The sequence below is a fragment of the Rhinatrema bivittatum genome, chromosome 6 (assembly GCF_901001135.1).
Source record: "Rhinatrema bivittatum chromosome 6, aRhiBiv1.1, whole genome shotgun sequence".
NCBI lineage: Eukaryota > Metazoa > Chordata > Amphibia > Gymnophiona > Rhinatrematidae > Rhinatrema > Rhinatrema bivittatum.
Genome location: NC_042620.1, coordinates 254853803 through 254875232, shown reverse-complemented (window position 1 = coordinate 254875232; position 21430 = coordinate 254853803). Strand labels below are relative to the sequence as shown.

Genomic DNA, 21430 nt, shown 5'->3' with positions numbered 1-21430 from the left:
AAAATTGAAATTCTTGAAATTAGACCAGTCTCCCAAACAAAAGAAGAAATCAAGAAGATATTCCCATTCAAATAGGCCTCCAGATCCCTAGATAGGGTTTTACCCCTCTTGAAAGCTATAAAACAGGATCTAGCAGTTTGGGCTCCTTATTCAATTTCATGGATTGGTAGGATATCTGCTATAAAAATGAATGTCCTGCCTAGAGTACTTTTTCTGTTAGACATGCTACCAATCAGGGTCCCAAATTTGTTTTTTTTAGTGTTAAATTCAGCTTTGTCTCAATTTTTATGGCTAGGGAAAAGGCCAAGAATAGCACCAGGAGTTCTCTCTCACCCTAGAGCTATAGGGGGCTTGGGAAAACCCCAACTTTCAGCAGTGCTAAAAGGCAATACACCTGAAGAGTATTATCACATGGTTTAAAAACCCACAGGATAAGCAATGGGTTTGCATTGTGAAAAGCTGGGCACAGAACAACGGTTTTCGCTTATCTCCTTAGATTTCCTTGACAATGTCTGTCCAGAACCCTGAACATCCCTTGATAGGTTCAATATTACACACTTGGAAAAATGTGTTACATAGAATGGTTATCTCCCCTATTCTTGCCCTGCTATCCCGCTTGTGGGGTAATCCTGAGCTACTGGCATATGTTACATGGCATAACTTCTCTTTTTGGAATGATCATGGGATTTTTGCTACGGGGCAATTATTTGAGGAGGACGAGTTTATGTTGTTTAGAGATTTTAACATAACTTGCACAGACAGCAAATACACCAAAACTTGCAACTGAAAAGGTTGTTTATGAAAGCCCCTGTGAGGGAGTATACAGGAAACTCCCTCAAACTACCTTAAGGGACTGGCCACAGCCCGGTTCTCCTTAAGGTTCATTCAGCCCAGCAAAGGATTCTGGGTGAAGAGAGGTTCCCCTCTCCATACTATATGGAGTCAGGGCTCCGGGTTAGCAGAGAGGAAGCCATTCTGTGAGGAGACATGTTATATTTGATTGCTATCAAAACTGCAAGGTGAGCTGCATTTGCTTTCTGTTTCTCCTTTCACTATAAATCAGAGTGCACGTAAGGAAACAGTCAGAGTCTGCCTCCTTTGTTTCCTGGCTGTTTCCAAGCCGCTATCGCCCAAATTACCACATATGGTCACAGCAGTGGGATCTCTTGCCTATGCAGGAAGAACAGGTAGAAGGCCTCAGCCACAGCAGAAAAAGAAATCCAAATCACCCCAGAATCTTTTGTTCCTGGGGCCTCCCGGTTCTACTCCCCTAGCTGAAGTTACAACAGGCCAAGGGGGCTAGCCCCGCCTATGCAGTTGGGGTTCAAGCAGTAAGGGCCGGACAGGCCAGCAGGTTGTTTTTGCTTTCTCCCCTTCTCCTCCCCTGGAGATAGAGACAGTTTGGAGGCAGCTGGGAAAGCAGAGAAGACAGAACAAGTGATCCAGATTCTCACTACAGGGCAGAAGCAACTGCAAACTGCCCTACAAACACAATTTACCAACAGCAGAAGCTGCGAGAGCAAGTTATGCAGCAAAGTACTCTAATAGCACAGGCAGTGCAGACTGCCATAACCAGGCCACAGGCCTTGTCGCCAGTGTAACCAAAGATAGGCCCAGAGGAAAACCTGGAGCATTTCTTAATAAAATTTGAATGAACTGCCCAACTGGTGGAGTGGACCATTTCTTTGCTGACAGGCAGAAAATCCAGATGGAACGGCTAGCTATGCAGACGTGAAGGCCACCATACTGGAGAGAGCAGGCTGTACTCCCAAGGCGTATTGGCTTCAGTAATGGAGAGGGACCCTCTGTCCTGGGAAAAGTCCCCAAAATCTTATGCACCAGCTCAAGGACACTGTGTGGAAATGGCTACAGCCAGATGGGAAATCAGGCTTCAAAGTAGCCAATATTTTCCTCCTCGAGCAATTCATAGGCCTACACCCAGCCATGTGATGCTGGATATGTTAACACCCTGCTGTGGAGATGGCTGTGCCTTTTACCAGCAGAGCATGCTGGTATGCAGGAAAAATGATCAGTGTTGGTTTCAAAGAGCTACAAGGGGGAAGCTAAGCATCCAGAGAGGGGACGAGCATCAAGTCTGGACTCCCAGGACTGTTTTCAATGTGGACAATGAGGCCACATCGCCAAGGACTGCTTTTTCAAAGACTGTAGGTCACTGGACATCAACCTAGTGGCTTGGCCCACACAGGGGGCTTGAGTTCAGAGAAACAAAGTAACCCATCCTGAGGAGGACACGGCCCCACAGTTAAACACACAGCGGTGGGAGAAAAAGTGCACACAGTCCACGACTGTCCTTGGCAAGAAGACAAGGAGTGGGCGCATTGTTTAACAGAGGCTCCCAGTTGTAACCTGGTGGAAGGTTCACAACCTAGACTGAGTGAATTTGTGATTCCAATGGAAGTGGAGAACTTCCCCACACAAGACTCGCTGGATTCAGGGAGTCTAAGGACTCTGCTCCAGACAGACCTAGCCAAGAAAATGTCAATCGATGATATGGAAACAGTAACCCTCACCTGTATACATGTGTAAACAGCCAGGAGTGCCCACCACTTTTCAGCGGTTAGTCCAGTAACGAAACCTGACCTGGAAGCTCTCATTGGAGAATTTCAATTACTGTGGTCAGAATTCTCAAGCAGCATTTTTGTTTTATAAATTATTTTGAGTTTAAATTTCTGCATTTGTTTTCATTCATATCAAAAGAATGGGAACTTTTTAGGTCAAAAGTGGCTTCATCATTTACTCAAATGATTGAAAGTGCAGGTAATAGATATGCAGAATGGAGTAAATGTCTAAATATGCCTATGGGCTACATATGCATTATATATATTTACATAACAAAATATGACAGTACTATAAATGTCAGACAGGTTAGTGGTTAAAGTGAAAATATACAATCAATAATGAACTACTGTCATAACTTTCAAATGGTAATAAAGTTCAACTGGTAAAAAAGCGAATTGAAAAGAATGTGAAGAAGCTTATTAGAAAGGGGAAAAAGCCAGATCATAACCTACTACTCAATGGTAGCGAGCAAACTTGTAGGGATGTCACACAGAGCGGGCCAATAGGCCCCAAGCAAATGTAATCAATTCTGGCAAAAAAAACCCACCCTTAATCAAATCAAAAAAAGCTAGAAGTGGCTCAAACACTGGACTTCATATAATAGGGAATCTTGATATATATATTAGCATGTATATCGATAGCTGAGATGCGAGTTGAGAAAAAGCGCTTCAGAGAGTACCTCGTTAGAGCTTAAATTGAAGTACTTTATACTTGCAATATACGGTGCTATGTAAAGAAGGTATTTAAATGTGCCTTATTGCAACACAGCATTGTAGTAGCATGTAAAAGAGCCCAACTGAAGATCCTCATTTCGCCAATCAAGATGGCTTCCTCAGGGGAATAAGGAGGAGTACCTGCTGGCTGTCTGCAACAAGAGAATGTATGCTAGTGCATAATGAATGAACGCTAAAAAAAACTCTCAGAAAAAGGAAAATTGGTTCTTACCTGCTAATGTTTGTTCCCATAGTACCACAGATCAGTCCAGACTCTGGGTTTTGCATCCCTGCCAGCAGATGAAGACAGAGAAAGCTTTAATGATACTGCCTCATAACCACTTATGCCACCTGCAGCTCCTCAGTATTGACCTGTACTCATGCACAAAAAAAAAATCATAAAAAACAGCAACCAATTCAACAAATTTACCAAAACTTTTTCAACAAGACTGTATTCCATATTATGAAATTCTGTATGCCCTACCAAAAAAAAAAAAACCTCAGGTGAGTGAACAACTCTCTACCTCCACAGATTGGGCAGGTTCTGGTCTGATCTGTAGTACTACAGGAACGAAAATTAGCAGGTAAGAACCAGTTTTCCTTTCCCTGTACATATCCAGATCAGTCCAGACTCCTGGGATGTACCAAAGCTCCCTACTTAAGAGTGGGACCTGGAGAGTCCAGCTCACAAAATACTCTCACCAAACGACCAAGACTCCAGATCCCCCACATCTGAGCGATTGTGCCTTGAAAAATTATGCAGAGATTTCCACGTCGCTGCTCTGCAAATTTCCTGCGGCGAAACCAGCTAGGTTTCTGCCCACGAGGCCGCTTGAGATCATGTAGAATGAGCTCTCAAATCCTCCAGAACCGAGCATCCCTTTGTTATGTATGTGGATCCAATAGCTTCCTTGAGCCACTGCACAACAGTAGCCTTGGAAGCCTGAGAACCTTTCTTGGAACCACTCCACAAAACAAAGATGATCAGACCTCCTGAAATCATTCATCACCTTGAGATACCTCAACAGAGCTCTGCTTATGTCCAAAAGCTCAAGTTCCCTCGCATGAGGCATGGAAGAGTCCATTTCAGGAAAAGCCGGAAGTTAAACTGACTGATTCACATGAAACGCCGATACCACCTTTGGTAAAAATGAGGATACTGTCCGCAAGGATACCCGTCCGAAATCTGCAGGAATGGATCATGATAAGACAAGGCCTGCAACTTATTCTCCTAGCAGAACAAATGGCCACCAGAAAAACAACCTTAAGGGTCAAATCTTTAAGCGTTGCTCTCCAAAGAGGTTCAAAAGATGCCTCACATAAACCTCTGAGAATGAGATTAAGATTCCATGATGCACAAACTCTCCTAACCGGCAGGCACAAATTCTTAGCCCCCTCCCCCCGAAAAAAACCAAACTATGTCAGGATGAGAAGACAGAGAGCAACCATCTACTTTGGACTCTAAGAGAGCAGAAACCCTCCTAAAGAAAAGTCAAGATTTGGGACACCAAAGATCGTAATCCTCGCACTCCATTAGCAATGCACCAGGATTCAAAAACCTTCCAAACCCTTACATATGACAGAGAAGTAGACGTCCATCTAGCTTGAAAGAGTGTAGCAATAACTGCTTCTGGGTATCCCCTGCTTCTCAAACACTGCCTCTCAAAAGCCAAGCTGCTAGACAAAAGTGAGCAGCCTGGTCTGAAAATATTGGCTCCTGGCAAAGGAGATCCAGCAGATGAGCGAAGCATTACGGACCATCCACGGCTAAGTTGACCAGATCCGCAAACTACAGTCAAAGTGGCCATTCTGGGGGTACCAAACACCACTTCACTCGGATATCTCGCTATGCAATGCAATGCCTTGCCTACCAGAGGCCAGGGAAGAAACACGTAAAGCAGAACTTATTGAGACCAAGGCAGCACCAGAGCATTGACTCCCTTGGCCACTTGCTCTCTTTTCCGACTGAGAAAACGAGCTACTTTCACATCTAGACTAGTCACCATTAGATCCACATGGGGGCAGACCCACTTCTTGCGGATTAGCTACATCGCTGTCTCGGACAGCTCCCACTCTCCCGGATCCAATAACCTGTGACTTAGAAAATCCGCTTGGACATTTTCTACTCCTGCAATGTAAGACGCTGCTATCCACTCCAGGTTCTGCTCTGCCCAAAGAATCAGCTTCTGAGCAACTGGCATAGTCTGATAGGACCCTCACCGACTGACCTCGCACCAATGGCAGAAATGCAAGTAAAGCTATATGCATCACCCTGGTCTCCAAATGATTGATAGACCAGGAAGCTTCTGTCATGGACCAGCTGCCCTGAATAGACTGCTGCTGACAAACTGCTCCCCAACCAACAAACTGGCATCAGTAGTAAGAATTACCCAATCCAGGTCGACAACACGAACCAGACAGGAAGTCAGCAGCCACTAAGACAGGCTGTCCCATGCAACTCCCTTGAGCGGCAATGGAAGATGGAATTCCTCCGAGAGCAGGTTCCACCAAGACAACAGTGCCCTCTGCAGACGTCTCATGCACAAAGGCCCATGGCACTAACTCCAGGGTTGGTGCTATTGAACCCAGAACTTGCAAATAATAAGAACATAAGAAATTGCTATGCTGAGTCAGACCAAGGGTCCATCAAACCCAGCATCCTGTTTCCAACAGAGGCCAAACCAGGCCACAAGAACCTGGCAAGTACCCAAACACCAAGAAGATCCCATGCTACTGATGTCAGTAATAGTAGAGGCCATTCCCTAAGTCAACTTGATTAATAGCAATTAATGGACTTCTCCTCTAAGAACTTATCCAAATCTTTTTTAAACCCAGCTACACTAACTGCACTAACCACATCCTTTAGCAACAAATTCCAGAGCTTAAGTGTGCGTGGAGTGAGAAAGAATTTTCTCCGATTAGTCTTAAATGTGTTACTTGCTAACTTCATGGAGTGCCTCCTATTCCTTCTATTATCCGAAAGTGTAAATAAGCGATTCACATCTACTCATTCAAGACCTCTCATGATCTTAAAGACCTCTATCATATCCTCCCTCAGCCATCTCTTCTCCAAGCTGAACAGCCCTAACCTCTTCAGCCTTTCCTCATACGGGAGCTGTTCCATCCCAGACTCTGGTCATCGGCAACCCCAATAAGCGCCAAACTTATCCTTGCAATTTGAGAGCCCGCTCCATCATAACAAGCATCTTGCCCCTGAGAGTCGAACAGAGCTCCCAGATACTCGAGGGTCTGTGATGGCCACCAAGTGACTTTTCACAAAGTTCACCACCCAGCTGAGCAACTCCAGAGTACCAATCACCCTCTGCACTGACCAGCGACAAAGGACCTCTGATTTTGTCTTGATAAGACAGTTGTCCAGATAGGGATGCACCAGCACTCCTTCGCGATGCGATGCAATGCTGCCGCCACCTAAACCATAACCTTGGTGAAGGTGCGTGGCACCGTGGCCAACCCAAAGGGAAGGGCCTGAAACTGAAAATATCGACCCAGAACCATGAACTGCAGAAACCGCTGATGATCCAACTGAATGGGAATGTGCAGATACGCCTCTGTCAAATCCAGTGAAGCCAGAAACTTGTCCCTGCACACAGCTGCAATCACCGACCTCAGGGTCTCCATCCAGAACATTGAGTGCTACATTTACCCACTTCAAGTCCAGAATTGGGCGAAAAGTGCCTTCCTTCTTTGCAAGGACTAAGTAAATGGAATACACTCCCTTGCCTCGTTCATCTCGGGGGACCGGAACCACCACCCCCAACTTCCGCAACCGGTCCAGCGTCTCTTGCACCACACGCTACTTTTCTAAAGACCCACAGGGTGAGACTAGAAATAAATCACAGATGGGCCGAGCAAATTCTAAGGCGTAGCCGTCTCTTATCGTGCTGAGGACCCACTGATCCTGCGTAATCTTGGTCCACTCCCTATAGAACCATGCTAAGCGACCCCCCTATAAAAGCAACAGCAGAATGGACCAGCCTCATCTCATTGTGAGGTCTTAGCCCTGGCTGCGCCACTACCTGTGTTGGCTCTAAAGGGCCTTTGGCCTCCGTGAAACGACTGATCCCTGAGAGAAAATTATTTCTGTAGACTCAGAGGCTCGTCTCACTGACCATGACTTCCTACTGTTTCGAAATTGGGACCTAGCCTCGAAAAACCTCTTGCCCTTAGGCTTATCCTCTGGCAACCTATGCACCTTATTCTCACCCAGATCCTTCATCAACTGTTCCAGGTCCTCCCCAAACAAAAGCAGGCCCTTGAATGACAGAAAACCCAACTGGGACTTAGATGACACTCCGCCGCCCAGTTGTGCAACCATAACAATCTTCTGGCTGAAACAGCGGACCCCATAATCCGAGAAAAAGTTCTCACCAGGTCATAGAGAGCATCCACAACATATGGATGTTGCATGTAAGGGTCTAAGCGCCTCTAAGCGGTTGGCCTTAACTGCCTCCTCCCCAAACTTAGCCTGAAGCTGCTGCACCCAGCGCAGACACACACATTGCATGAAACTGGAACAGATGGCTGCCCCTAAACTCAGGGCAGACACCTCAAAAATTCTCTTGAGATGAACATCCAGTTTTCGATCCTGCACATCCTTCAATGCTGCGGACCCCGCAACCAGGATAGTCATCTTCTTTGTCACCGCCAAAATCGCAGCATTTACCGTAGGAAGGGAAAACAGCTCAACATCTGCTCCAGCAAAGGATAAAGTCTCACCATTGCCCTTCCCAACTCTCAAGTCTTTACTGCACCAGAACAGGGTGCAAGGTTTGTCCAAGGGTAAAGGCTTAACTTTGAATGTTCTTAAATTAGACTAACTGAGGAGTTAGGGGAGAGGAGGAAAATGATAGAACAACATTGTAAGTCTGCTAACTTTTCTTTAAGCTATTAATAGTTCCTGTCTACTCTTAGGTCTTTCATTGATTTTATTTGTTTTTTTTAAGCTTTACCACCAGCCACCTCTAAGGACCTTTCTTGCATGGGAGCCCTACCCATCACCTTCTAGGTATACATTCTCTATTTTATTGTAATTTCCATCTGCCTTTTTGTATTTTATACCTACTTTGTTGTCTCAATGTTGTTTATGTCTTACTGTCCATCCTCCCACTTCCCTTTCTCCTTTTCCCCCTACCCTTCCTCCCTCCTCTTCCCCTCCTCCCCTTTCCTTCCTTCCACTTTCCCCTACTACCCCCCTTTCTTTTTATTTTCCCCTCTCCCCCTCCATTCATATTTTTTAGCTGTTTCATTTTAACTCTTATTTTGTAGACCCTGGAAGCTTGTGCTCCAGTTTCCCCTACCTAAAGCCTAACCCTGTGTATAAACACTTGTGCTCTACTCTGCCTGGTAGGCTTCTCTTTTTGTTTTCGGTTTTTATAAATTTCTATGACTGACTGCACTGTTTCTGTGTTAGCCAACCTGCTCAATACTGTATGTACTTGTTTTTCTCCATAGATATGTACAATGATCTGTCCCCCTGCCGCAGCCCTGATGTGAAACACAGCCATGTCTGGGTTCCTGCTTTCTGAATTATGAAGGTGTCTTGTATTAATTTATGTTCATGTGCTCCTGTGAAAAAAATAAAAACTTTTTTTTTAGATGTATTGTCCAGTGATTTATATCTAGCCGCATATTATTTACATTGCATATTGTTCTAGATGTGTGTGTTGTTTAAAAAAACAAAACAAAACAAAACTTTAGTGGTGGAGTAAACAAAACTAAAAATCTCACAAAAGTCATAAAATGGAGCACAGAGCTGTCCAGCACCAAAAAAGATCAGCCAAATTAAAAAAGAGACAGACTGTCAAATGAGCAGCCATCCTGAGCCTGCAGCTGTCTCAGCAGTCTCTTGAAGGGAAAGGGGTCAAGACCACCAGATTTACACCCCATGGAATCAAGGATCGAGCTTACAAAAGGGTCACCAGCCCCTAGCTCATCCACCTCAGACAGGGAAGGACCCAGCAGGACCCAAAACCCCCCTGGGAGGAAGGCCCACAAAACCAAAATCAACTCCAGACTGCAGAACTGCAAGTTTTGCACCATCCACCATCTGTTGAAGACAGGGAAATACTGAGGGACTACAGGTGGCAAAAGTGGTTATGTAGCAGTGTCAGTAAAACTTTCTCTGTCTCCATCTACTGACAGGGATGCGAAATCCAGGAACTGATCTGGGTATGTAAAGGGAAAAAAGAGCTTTATCACTTTCTGAAATACAAAGCGCACATGTATTAAAGTCCATCCCTATAGCAAATTTAATTAGAAAAATGTAAAAAAAACCCCAAAACCCCACAAAATTGAAATTCACAAACTAAGTCTAATATCGCACTTACTTTGGCTACACGCTAGGAAAACACGTTTCAACTCTCCTACGTTGTAAGATGCCTGAATTCAGTGTATTATGTAGCACTGGGCATGTGTAAAAAAAATAGCCAATGGCAGAACAGTATGCAAAAGACTGGCGCTTGAGTAGCGACGGCGATAATTACACTGGTAACTGGAAAAGTGAAAATCTGGCCATAGAATGGGAGGCATTTTAGTGAGTCTGCCACACATTCTCAATACAACTCTTTTTGACCGATTATGTGTTCGTGGGACAATAACCCCTTTCTTTCCTCAAATTTTTGCAGGTTCAGTCCCATTTTTCCATTCAATTTTCACTTTTCCAGTTACCAGTGTAATTATCTGCAATAAGGCACATTTAAATATCTTCTTTCCATAGCAATGTTTATTGCAAGTATAAAATACTTCAATTTAAGCTCTAAGGAGGCACTCTCTGAAGCGCTTTTTCTCAACTCGCATCTCAGCTATCGATATACATGTTTATATATATATATCAAGATTCCCTATTATATGAAGTCCAGCTTTTAGGCCACTTCTAGCTTTTTTGATTTAAGGGATATTTTTTACTAGAATTGATTACATTTGCTTGAGACCTATTGGCATGCTGTGTGTGACATCCCTACAAGTTTGCTTGCTACCATCGAGTAGCAGGTTATGATCTGGCTTTTTCTCCTTTCTAAAAAGCTTTTTCACATTTTTTCAATTCATTTTTTACTAAATGAACTTTATTTCCATTTGAAGTTATGACAGTAGTTCATTATTGTGTGTACACACATACATATATATATATACACATACACTGTATGTATGCACTGTCTTTCTGACACCTCTTTCTGCTGTATTCCTGTATACTAGTGTTAGACAAAGAATGCAGAGGACCCTGACTACCCGCTGGAATGCAGCGAGCCAACACCCCAGACCCATTAGCTGATTGGTCTAATACATTCTCAAATCATATGTACTGCACTTATCTAAAAACAACACTCTGAATATGCTCTGATTGGTCAATATGAAAGGTATATATTGTTATACACATTGCTGTAAAAATTGGGTAACTGGGTGTTTTTACAATTGTATAGACCTATGTTACTCCCCGGAATAAATTATCTCCTCGTGCTTTGTTCCGGTCCCTGTCCCCTTTGTCTCTGTCTTTCTCTAATTAAAGCTTCTGATTACATACTGCTGCAGAGGTTTCTTTAGAATAAACAACACATATATACACACACACACATTTACACAGATATATGTCAAGAAATGGCCTATTTGGGTCTCGGAGGTCCATATTCAAAAGCATTTAGCTGGTTAACTCAGAAGTTAGCCAGTTAAATGAATATTTGGACACTTATCTGGCTAAATTCTAGCCAGCTAATAAGATAGCTGGCTAGAATTTAGCCGGCTAACTTATTCCATGGGCGAAACAGGGAAGAGTTGAATTAACTGGCTATATTAACCGGCTAACTCCAATATTCAGAGTTAGCAGGCTAACATTGCTGGCTAATTTTGGTCGGGCCAAAAAGCAGTCCTAAAATTAGCAGGTTAAAAATTAGCCAGCTTTCCGTTGCTTCAACCAGCTGAAGCTGGTTGGCTAACATCGAGGACTGTGCTGAGTGACATCACTGACGTGCAACTGCTGCTTTAAAATCTGCGGCAGTGCGGCACGCCACCATGTCCGGCGCGCTGCCTAAGCCGTGCGTGCCAAAGGGGCGCGCGGCTCTGTCCGATTTTTGCTGTTTCTTTTCGGATACAATTGTTGGACTGTGCTGGATTTTTGTGTAATTGAAGTTCTCTTCTTATCTTTTTCTCCCTCTTTTTTAAATGGGAAGAAAAAGGAAAGCAAAGTTTGTTTCATTTTCTCCAATTAAAGGCCCAATGGACAATCATGTCTTAAGGCTTATTGAATCACCAAGTGAGGACAGCGAGAGAGACTTATTATCAGTCTCCCTGAGTCCTGGCGTGGGACCATCTCTACTCCCTCAACCATCGACAACTCCTTCACTTGACGTCAATATAGGTACAGGACTTAAAGTCTGGCAAGGCTGTTGATATGGAGAAGTTCAACAGCTATCCTCAGGCTGGTCAACTAACATCTAATCAGATAATTGGATAATGATGGCATACATGGGGAAACATACAGGCTAGATCAACAGCCTGTGGAGATCCCTAATAGTGTGACCCTTATTGACTTGTGGAGGATGATTTCTAAATTGGACTCAAATGTCTCTCAAGTAAATGCTTCCTTATCTTCTATTGTTAATTCTAATAGATTGCTGATCAGGCAAAAAAAATTTCCTGTTTAGAAAACAGTTTGTGTGTGCTATCGGCCAAAGTTCAATTATTACAGAATACAGAAAGTATTCATATTAAGGATAGTTTGATTATACATAATGAGATGGAAAACAAAAAATTTAATTCGATCAAAAAATGTATGATTGATTAATTTCCCCAAGACTAGGTTATTATCACCACTAGAAATGTTTAGAAAATATTTAAGAGAAATATTATTATATAAGGATGACAACTAGTTAAGACTCCAGAAAAACCAAAAATTGTTTAAAAAGGTTCTGAAAACATGGCTTTTTAATCAAGCCAGTAATTACCAGTCTATGTTTGTCTTTTACTTGATTTTAGTTCATTTTATTTCTTATTAAGTAATTTAATATTAATAATTTTATGTCATTTGATTTTATCAAGTATGTTTATTGATAGTTTGAATTTATTATTGTATTTAGCAAGTAGCACATTTAATACAAATTGGAGAAATTCTTTTTCACTCAACGGACAATTAAGCTCTGGAATTTGTTGCCAGAGGATGTGGTTAGTGCAGTTACTGTAGCTGGGTTCAAAAAAGGTTTGGCTAAGTTCTTGGAGGAGAAGTCCATTAACTATTAATCAAGTTCACTTAGGGAATAGCCACTGCTATTAATTACATCAGTAGCATGGGTAGTGTTTGGGTAATTGCCAGGTTCTTGTGGCCTGGTTTTGGCCTCTGTTGGAAACAAGATGCTGGGCTTGATGAACCCTTGGTCTGACCCAGCATGGCAATTTCTTATGTTTTTAAATTATGTCTTTTTGGATTTTGTATTGAAGATGTAAACCGTTGTGAAGGTCAGCACTAAAGATCAGTATATAAAACTGATTAAATAAATAAATACAATTAATTTCCCTAATAAAATGGGGAGAAAAGCTAAGATTCAAGATGGGGGAATGGCTGATTTCTCCAGTTTGGGAGTGTCAACATTCCCGGAGGAATCAACTAATATCATTTACAATAGATCTACGTTTTTCGTGTCTTTTTTGCTTAAATCAGATAAAGTTAAGATTTTTAAAGCTTTCTTTAGGAATAAGGATTTGGCATTTTGTGGTCAGAAAATACAAATTTTCCCCATAAAGTTTAGTTTTTCCTACCCTCTCCATCTAGAGACTTTTTTGTCAGACAGGAGTCCTGGAGGGGATAGAAATGACGACCAAAAATAAATAACTCTCCGCAATTAATTTTTATTTTCATTTATTGAATATGCATTTATAGTAGAGTACTATATGTAAGTTTGCATATTTGCGTGTTCCCCCCAGATATTATGGTCAATGATGCAGATAGTATTAATATTCCTGATTGTAATTATGAAAATGTTATATGAGCTACACATCATTTCCTGTATTTGTGTTAGATTAACTGAAAGTTTAATAAAGAAAAAATTATAAAAACAAATTAGCCAGCTAACTTTAAGATAACCAGGTATATTCCATAGTGTGACTGCACTTTTGAATATGCCTCTGAAGTTAGCCAGATAAGATTATCAGCTGACTTTACTATCCAGACTGTGTCTCAATATGGACTTCGAAATATATTAATACTTGCCTTTATTATTCCTAATTTAATCCACGTTACATCTCCTTAAGTTCCAAGATTAACCTGTTTTACCAGTTGCACACATCTTTTACTAGTCTAATTATTGTGTTTCTTCCCTTTTACATAGAATTGTTCTATTTTATATTTAGTGATTTATTGAACTTACATAGCGTATCAATATTCTTAAATTTAAAAAAGAGAAATGGAAAATTTTAAGAGAATCTTGTAAATGTGTTAAAAATTCCCATATCCAATTACAACTGTTCCACCTCCTTCCATCCTCTGAGTGAGGTGGGGAGAATGGCCCTCTGAGCACTGGATGCGGCTCACTCTAGTGTTGAGAGCAGCGGTGGCGGCAGCCTCAAGCTGGCTGCCTACCTTCTCCTGCACGGGTATACAGGAGGAGCTGGAATCTGGAAGTGGGAAGGTCTGCTCATTGAGAGGATGGGATAGAGAGAGAGAGAGAGAATATACATATACACACATGCATCAGTACACGCCCACTTAAAAGCTGGTAGTGTGGGGGAGCCACCTGGTATAAGCATGTCAGTTAATTTCAAAAATTATTGGGACACTGCTCCATTTGTGGTCTCCTACCCCTTTCTTTTAACAGTTGGAAGCGAGCCTGGTGGGGCTTTCAGTGCTCCCCTGGTTCTTCTCTGGCTGTACACATCTCTGCATCTGCATGCCTGCTCCATAGAGGCTGGTGTACCACACATTTTTATTAATGTAGGTGTGCCTTGGGGATTGAAAAGACATGAGGAAACACTGCTCTAGGCTTCCAGCACTAGGTATATACCATTCCTTGTTCTTTAGGATGCTCTACAATCTCTGCTTAGATTGTGGTATAATCTCTCTGTTTCTTATTCAGAATTCTTTTTTCAATTTAAAAAAAAAAAAAAAAAAAAAATCCTTGGGGCATTATCGCGATGCTACTATTTCTGCCAGCCCAAGGATTCTAAATTTCCACTGTCTGCTAGGTGAATTTTACTTTGGCTCTCTTTTTGCTTTAGTTTCTATTTCTTCTCTCAGTTTTCAAAATAACTTTTCCAATTATTATAATTATTCATATTTCTGCTATTGAAGAGGGAATTCCATTGGCCTGCTGGTAGATTTTATCCTCTCTCTTCCTCTTTAGTTCTTACTCTAATCTTTCCCCCAAGAACTGCTTGGTTGATAGCAGCTATTATTACTTCTGCTGGAACAAAGGTATTCTAAATGCTTATAAATAAAAAAATAAATAAAAATAGAGATATCCTCCTTGAGGCCGCAGCAGGAACTAACCAGGGATAACTTGAGAAAAGGGAGACAAACATTTGAGGAAGAGAAGAAACAGAGAATACGACTGGCGAGTTTCAGCAACCTGCAAATGAGGGGCAATGCCACGGCACAGGCTGTCCTCTCTGCCTCTGTCCCCGACAGCAGCAGGTGCGTCAGTGTGCCAGTACCGAACGGCGACTCTGCTTGCACACTGAGGTTCCGTAGCAGCGCCTCCCCTAGAACGAGAAGAGAGTCAGACAGGCAACACCAACACACTCCCTGGGCCAGACCGACTTTTACCCTCGGGTATACAGGGATGCAGTGTAAGTAATGCACGATTTACTTAAGGCAGGGCCTACCAAACCTAGCTTAGTAACCCCACAGCCAGCTGGGTTTGTGGGACAGCCACAATCACAGCCGGGACATTTTGAATTCTACTTAGATTCAGAGTTGCAAAGGGGGGGGGGAGCAAGGGAGTAAGAAGGGGCACTGTGCAGACTAATTTTCTTTTTCTTCTCCCGCCCCCAAACTCAACAGAACTACTCTCTCTTAATTAACATTCGCTATCGGACAATAAAATAAAAATTTCCAACCTCTGGTGTCTCTGGCTTGATTTTCTGGCTCAATATATTTATTTATTAATAAAGAAAAAAAACACCACTTTATTCTGCTTAGATCCATAATTCAAGTCTTTTTCCTAATTTTTTGCTCATCTCATTCTTTTTTTTTTTTTTGTTTCTCTGGTTTCCTTTTTTTCTGTTTCAGTTTTATCTTTTCCTTTTTTGTCTTTCCTTTAGCAGCAGATATTTTAATCCCTCTCTTTCTCTCCTCTTCCTATTATTCCTGCCTCTTCTCCTTTCCTTGTTCCTCTCCTTTTCTCCTACAATCCATTCCTCACCCCCTTTCACCCTACATTATCCCGATCTTCCTCCCCTAAATTCAGGGTCCTCTCTCTCACCCCATCCCCTGCTAACCCTTGTCTTTTCTCCTTGTGGGTCTGCATTTCATTTACATCATCATCCCCTATCCCTTATCCTCCCCCACATCTCTTCTCTCTCTCTCTCTCCTCCAGGATAGATCCTTTCCCTCTCCAACTTATTCTCCCTTATCCCTTTTTACCCTCTTCTCTCATCCCATATTCTGCTCACCCCTGCTCCTTGTACCTCTCTCCTCTTCTCCCTCCTCCCCCACTGTTGCTCTCTCCTCTCATCTCTCTCTCTTTCCATGTTTGCTCCCTCCCCAATCTCATTTTTGCTTTCTCCTCTGGTTCTCCCCACTCTCTCCTGGTCACGTTCACGTAAGGGCAGCTTCAGCAGGAGGTGGAGAGACAGTGCCTCCTGCTGCCAATTCACTCATTCTACTCACTAGAACCAATCAGCAAGAGGAAGCTAAGTGAAGCTCACTCTGCGGCAGTGCTAGTGCTCGTACGATACCAGAGAAGAGAGGTAGCCACGGGGTCTGGAGATCCTGAGGTCTCTCCCCAAGACCAGGAGTCCACTTAAACCCACATTTCCCAGGTATGCCCACAAAAAATATGAAGGAGAAATTTGCATACAACAATGTCCCTATATATGCAAATGTATCTCTTTCACGTTCAATTGTGGATATACTGAAAATACCAGTTTATGTTTGGGGAGCCTGGTCTTAGAGAAATCATAAGTAAAAGTCTTATAAATGCAATGGGAACTAAACCAAGACTGTAATAAAAGTCACAAAACTTGACAGGAAAACCAGGGCTTAACTGCTGGCCCCTAGTCATTAGGGACTGGCTAAGTCAGTCCAGGCTTTGCTCTCATTTCATCAATGGGACTTTTCAGTTCCAGGTTCTCTAAGAAAAACTAGATGCAATGCGTTCATAAAATGAGGACTAAATCAGCCCATCTCTGATGAACTGGAGCCATCTGGTAACCCCTCTTCTACTTCCTTCTTCCCATCACAATCATCCTATTATTCCACGATGGTTCTCATCTCACCTCCCCTCATCTCCCAATTGGTCTCTTTTGCCCTCCTTTTCATACAACTACCCCACTCACCTAGCTCCTTCATCTTGCTTTCACTTGTCCATGTCACTCCCCTCAGATTCTTCTCTCCCGGAGCAGGGAGCCCCAGCACCAGCCGGCGGCGGATGTGGGAGACCCCGTAGGTACGCACAAAGGCCTCAAGGCAGTTGGGATTGCAGGTGAGGCGGTGCAGGAGGCGGAAGCAGCGGGGGCTCGGCTTGGGCCAGAGGGTCACGTAGGACAGCAGGCTCCGCAGGGCTGGCTCTGTCACGAGAGTGAGGCTGGGATCCAGCACTTGGGAGAAACGAGACAGCAGCAGGAGGACCGGAGTTTCAGGACCCCGTTCTTCAGCCTGGCATATGGAGGAGGAAGCAGCACTGTAGGGAGACTCTGAATTTAGCAGGATCTGTTGGATAGAAGTACTCAAGCTATCTCCCAACCCTGAATCAGGAACAGGCGTGGAGATGGCAGCAGAGGCCTCGGAGAAGCTCGAGGGGCCTTCACTGGAACTAGAAAGACAGCGGGATTTGGTCCTCTTCCTGCGGCAGAAGCTAGGAGTCTTCCACTCCTGGCATATCCCCTTTTGTGGCAAACAAGTCTCAGGCATCTGGTCTTGTGCTACCAAGGGTGACTGGGAAGTGGGCATCTCTTCCAGGGGTCCTGGGGCACTGGAATAGTCCATCAGGGGGTTGGGGAGAAGGCAGTGCTTCCTGATGGAGTCCTGCTTCTCCATGGGGTCTCTCGCCTCTGCTTCCTTTGTGGGACCATTTAGGAGTGGAGTCATTTGATTGTCCTTGGAGGAAATGAACTGTGAAGTTTGTCCTCTTTCTTCAGGGGGTGGCAGCAGCTGCAACTCTTCTGAAGGCCCAGGGCTAGATCCTAACAGATCCTGGGCTTCCAGCTCAGCTGCACCACTATCAGGAGACCACTGAGGGGAGAGATCTCCTGGACTGGCGATGTAACCTTCAGACACAAGATAGGACCTGGGGGCAGAAAAGAGAACACTCCATTAATGACAGAGAAAGTTGGAGAGAGAGAGATAATGAAAGAGCCAAGAGAGACGGCAAGCGGGAAAGCCTGGTAGCTCAGTGGCAGTGCCACTGAGAACATCCCTAGCTCAATTCCTGAGAAGGGTCTTCCACACTCAGAGTTGGCCATGGAGGCAGGCAGCATTCACAGGAGTCCTGGGCATCATTAAGGGCAACACCTGAAAGCTGGGATTTAGAGCCCATTATACAGGGTTCCAGGAGGAGGCTTGGTGCACTGCTCCCAGTCTCAGGACTATTGTTACAAAGACCAATGAGAGGGGAAAAATCCACAGGTACTTGTGAAGGCAGGCTCATGGCACCAGAATCTTGTGAGATTCTAATTCAGCTAGGAGAGAAAAAGTGGAAGGAGGAATTACCTACCAAAAGAAATAGAAAATCCAGAAAAGAAATAAAGGAGATAGAAGAAAGGTGAAAGTGGAGCAAGTTCTATTACTAACAGTCAATATCAGAGAGAAACACAGAAAAGCAGAAAGAAAACACGAGAGGGTGGTTGTAAGAGAAAGATAAAGCAGCCCTCATAATATTTTTGTTTTCCGACTCATTTTCTCTCAGCTCATGTGCACACCTGAGACTCAGGAAACTGGATGACTCCCCTGCCTGTGTCACCTCCACTTCAGGCCTACGGTTCCACTCGGAGGGGAAGTCATAGGAAGCTGCCTGGCGCCCATCCTCCTCCTCTTCCTCCTCCAGCACGGCAGCCACTACTTCCTGGGAGGCATGAGCCAATGCCTCTAACCGGGCGGTCAACAGCGGTACCAACCCATGGTTCTGCAAATAGTCCAGTGCCACTTCATCATAGAAGAAGTTCAGAAAGGCTGTCACAATCCTGGTGTGGGCCAGATGATAGCGCCCATCCTTCAGCAAGGCCAGCAGTAACTCTAATCCCCTAGCATCCCGCAGCCGTGCCCGGTTCACAGCCTCCCGACAGCAGAGGCAAAGGGCACGAATATAGAGCAGAGTCACAGTGGGAGGCGGCTCAGACCGCACCTCCTCCACTAGAAGACCAATGCCACCAGCACTGCCTATGGTAGGGCGGATGAAGCCCTGGACACAGATATTGGCCAGTGCAGTCAGCGCACAATCCCTGATCATCTTCTTGGTATGGCCAGCCAGCGCCACCAGCTTGGCCACACCATCTGTAGTAGAGAGCTGCTCAGCGCAGTCTGGGCTGCAGGTCTTGGTAAGAGCTGCTATAGCACGGGCTCCAGCCATGGCCAGGGCAACATCCTCTGAGCCCAGTCTCTCTGCAATGGGCTCCACAGCACCATGACGTGCCAGGCTCAGACGGTGGGCGGGTGTGTCCGCCAGATTCCGGAGGGCTCGAATGGCACTCTGCGAGCAGCTGCTATCTTGGGTGGTCTTCAGAAAATGGACGAGGCTGGAAACAACTCCTGGAGGGGCAAAAGACAAAGGAAGCTTTAAATATCAAAAACAGATTTAAAGACAGTTTTAACAGAACTCCTCATAGCATACAGTAAGGTACCCAACTCTGGTTCTCGAGTGCAGCAATCTGGACAGGTTTTCACTGACGTATTCATGAGATGCATTTGCATGCACCAACTCCATTGCATGCAAATTCATCTCATGCATTTTCGTTGTGGATATCCCAAAACACTATCTTGCTTGCAGCACTTAAGAATAGAAGTTGCCTACCCCTGGCCTACAGTCTCATGCTCAGGCCAGCAATTCACTAATGCTCACAGCATGCAGCACTTCAGGCTCAGCCCAGCAATCTATCGACAAGCCCCATCTGCAGCTCTTCGGCTCAGTCTAGCAAATCAATACCATTCAAAATCTCCAACAGCTCAATGTACAAGTTATGGTCTATGTATCAACGCTCCACTCCTCAACTTCATCATAACTCACCAGATTCATGAATGATGCTGGCACTATCAGGATCCAGTGCCAAGTTCCCCAGTGCCCGTGCAGCACGGTTCTGGATGCTCTCCACACTCACTGAAGCAAGGATGGTGACTGAAAAAGCAAGAGGAACACAGTCACGCACTAGCTCATGAAAACACTTCTCAACAATGTTTCTGCTCCAAACAGCTTACAGTCTCAACTCTAAAAGCAAGTGGGGGGATATATAGCTCCCATACGGTTGCTCTGTGAGGAAGAGGGTTGGCAACCTTGTCTGAACCTATTCCTGGATATAGTCATCATATAATGGTAAGGACTGGGCTTACTGAATAATGTTTACTATAGAGAAAGCAGCATACTTGCAGTTTGTTTACAAAATAAAAATAAGCACCAGTATGTGTGTCAAGAATTTTCATGAGCAAGGTGCAAGCACATTAAATAAAACGATACCGAAATCTCACTGGTATTACTCTGACATTTTCTAAAGAGCGATTGGGTTTTTACTGCTTAGTACATGTTAATCTGTGTGAATTTTACTCTTAAAAAAAATATACTATCATCACAAAATAAATGCTTCCAAATTTCATTTATTAGACTGCACCTCAAAAGAGCTGGGAGCCCATTACAGAGCATCTTTGCTCATGTCTTTCTTCCTGCAGATTATGACGTGGGTACCCTCCAGAATTCCATCAGAATCCTGCTAGTAATGGCCCAAGCTTTATTTGGCCTCCAGCATGCCTTTTTCCCCCGCAGAGAAGCAGGCTGAATTAGCCATGCTGTCTGGAAGACGGCCCTCCGAGGTGGAGCTTCTCAAAGATCACAGAGCTTTGCTCTGTGTGCGGCTGGGTGTCCTTTCCCATGCGGCGCCATGTTTCTCCTCAGTCTGCATTTTCCGCGTTGCAGGCTGCCCGCGGAGCTTTTTTCTCCTCGCTTCAACTTTTTTTTTTGATTGACAAAAATGGAGAAATTACTTATCTGATAATTTCATTTTCCTTAGTGTAGACAGATAGACTCAGGACCAATGGGTTATGTGTTCCCCTGCTAACAGATGGAGTCAGGTTTCAAAGCTGACATCACCTTAGATACACCCTTGCAGTGACCTCAGCCCTTCAGTATTCTCTTCAAAAAGCTATTATGGACATATATATTGAAGAACTTGATTAGATTTTTGATACAACTTATTAACAAAACTTGATTAAAAAACAAGACCACCAGTGTACTCAATCAACATAAGTGTCAAAACTCAGCCATACTGTAGATGCCCTGAACTAGGAGTAGGGCAATGGCTTACCTGTATTCATATGGAATAGAGGTTCGCCTCATGGGCGATTCCTTGGCACCTCTCCTGGGCAGTCATGGGCGGGATGCTGAGTCCATCTGTCTACACTAAGGAAAATGAAATTATCAGGTAAGTAATTTCTCCATTTCCTAGCGTGTAGCCAGATGGCTCAGGACCAATGGGATGTACAAAAGCTACTCCTGAATGGGCCTGGATGTCCAGGTGGTAGAATCTAGAGAAGGTGTGTAGGGAAGACCACATTGCTGCTCAACAGATATCCGCGGGTGACAGTAGCTAAGCTTCCGCCCAGGATACCGCCTGGGCCCTGGTAGAATAAGCTTTGACCTGTAGGGGTAAAGGCTTCCCTGCCTCTACATAAACTGCCTTGATTATTTCCTTGATCCAGCGAGCTATAGTAGCTTGCGAAGCTGCTTTGCCCTGTTTCTTCCCACGGTGAAGAATAAACAAGCGATCTGTCTTGCACA

At 44.1% G+C, this 21430-nt stretch overlaps 1 protein-coding gene across 1 annotated transcript in view; it reads right to left on the bottom strand.

The window, feature by feature from the left end:
* ARMC5 (armadillo repeat containing 5) overlaps positions 1-21430 on the bottom strand; it is a 47444-nt gene that overhangs the window by 6020 nt on the left and 19994 nt on the right. Inside the window, exons 3-6 of the mRNA XM_029606843.1 lie at positions 19673-19780; positions 18372-19197; positions 16791-17740; positions 14861-14993 (exon numbers count right to left, since the gene is read on the bottom strand). Coding sequence (XP_029462703.1) covers positions 14861-14993; positions 16791-17740; positions 18372-19197; positions 19673-19780 — 2017 coding nt within the window. The remainder of the gene's footprint in view (positions 1-14860; positions 14994-16790; positions 17741-18371; positions 19198-19672; positions 19781-21430) is intronic.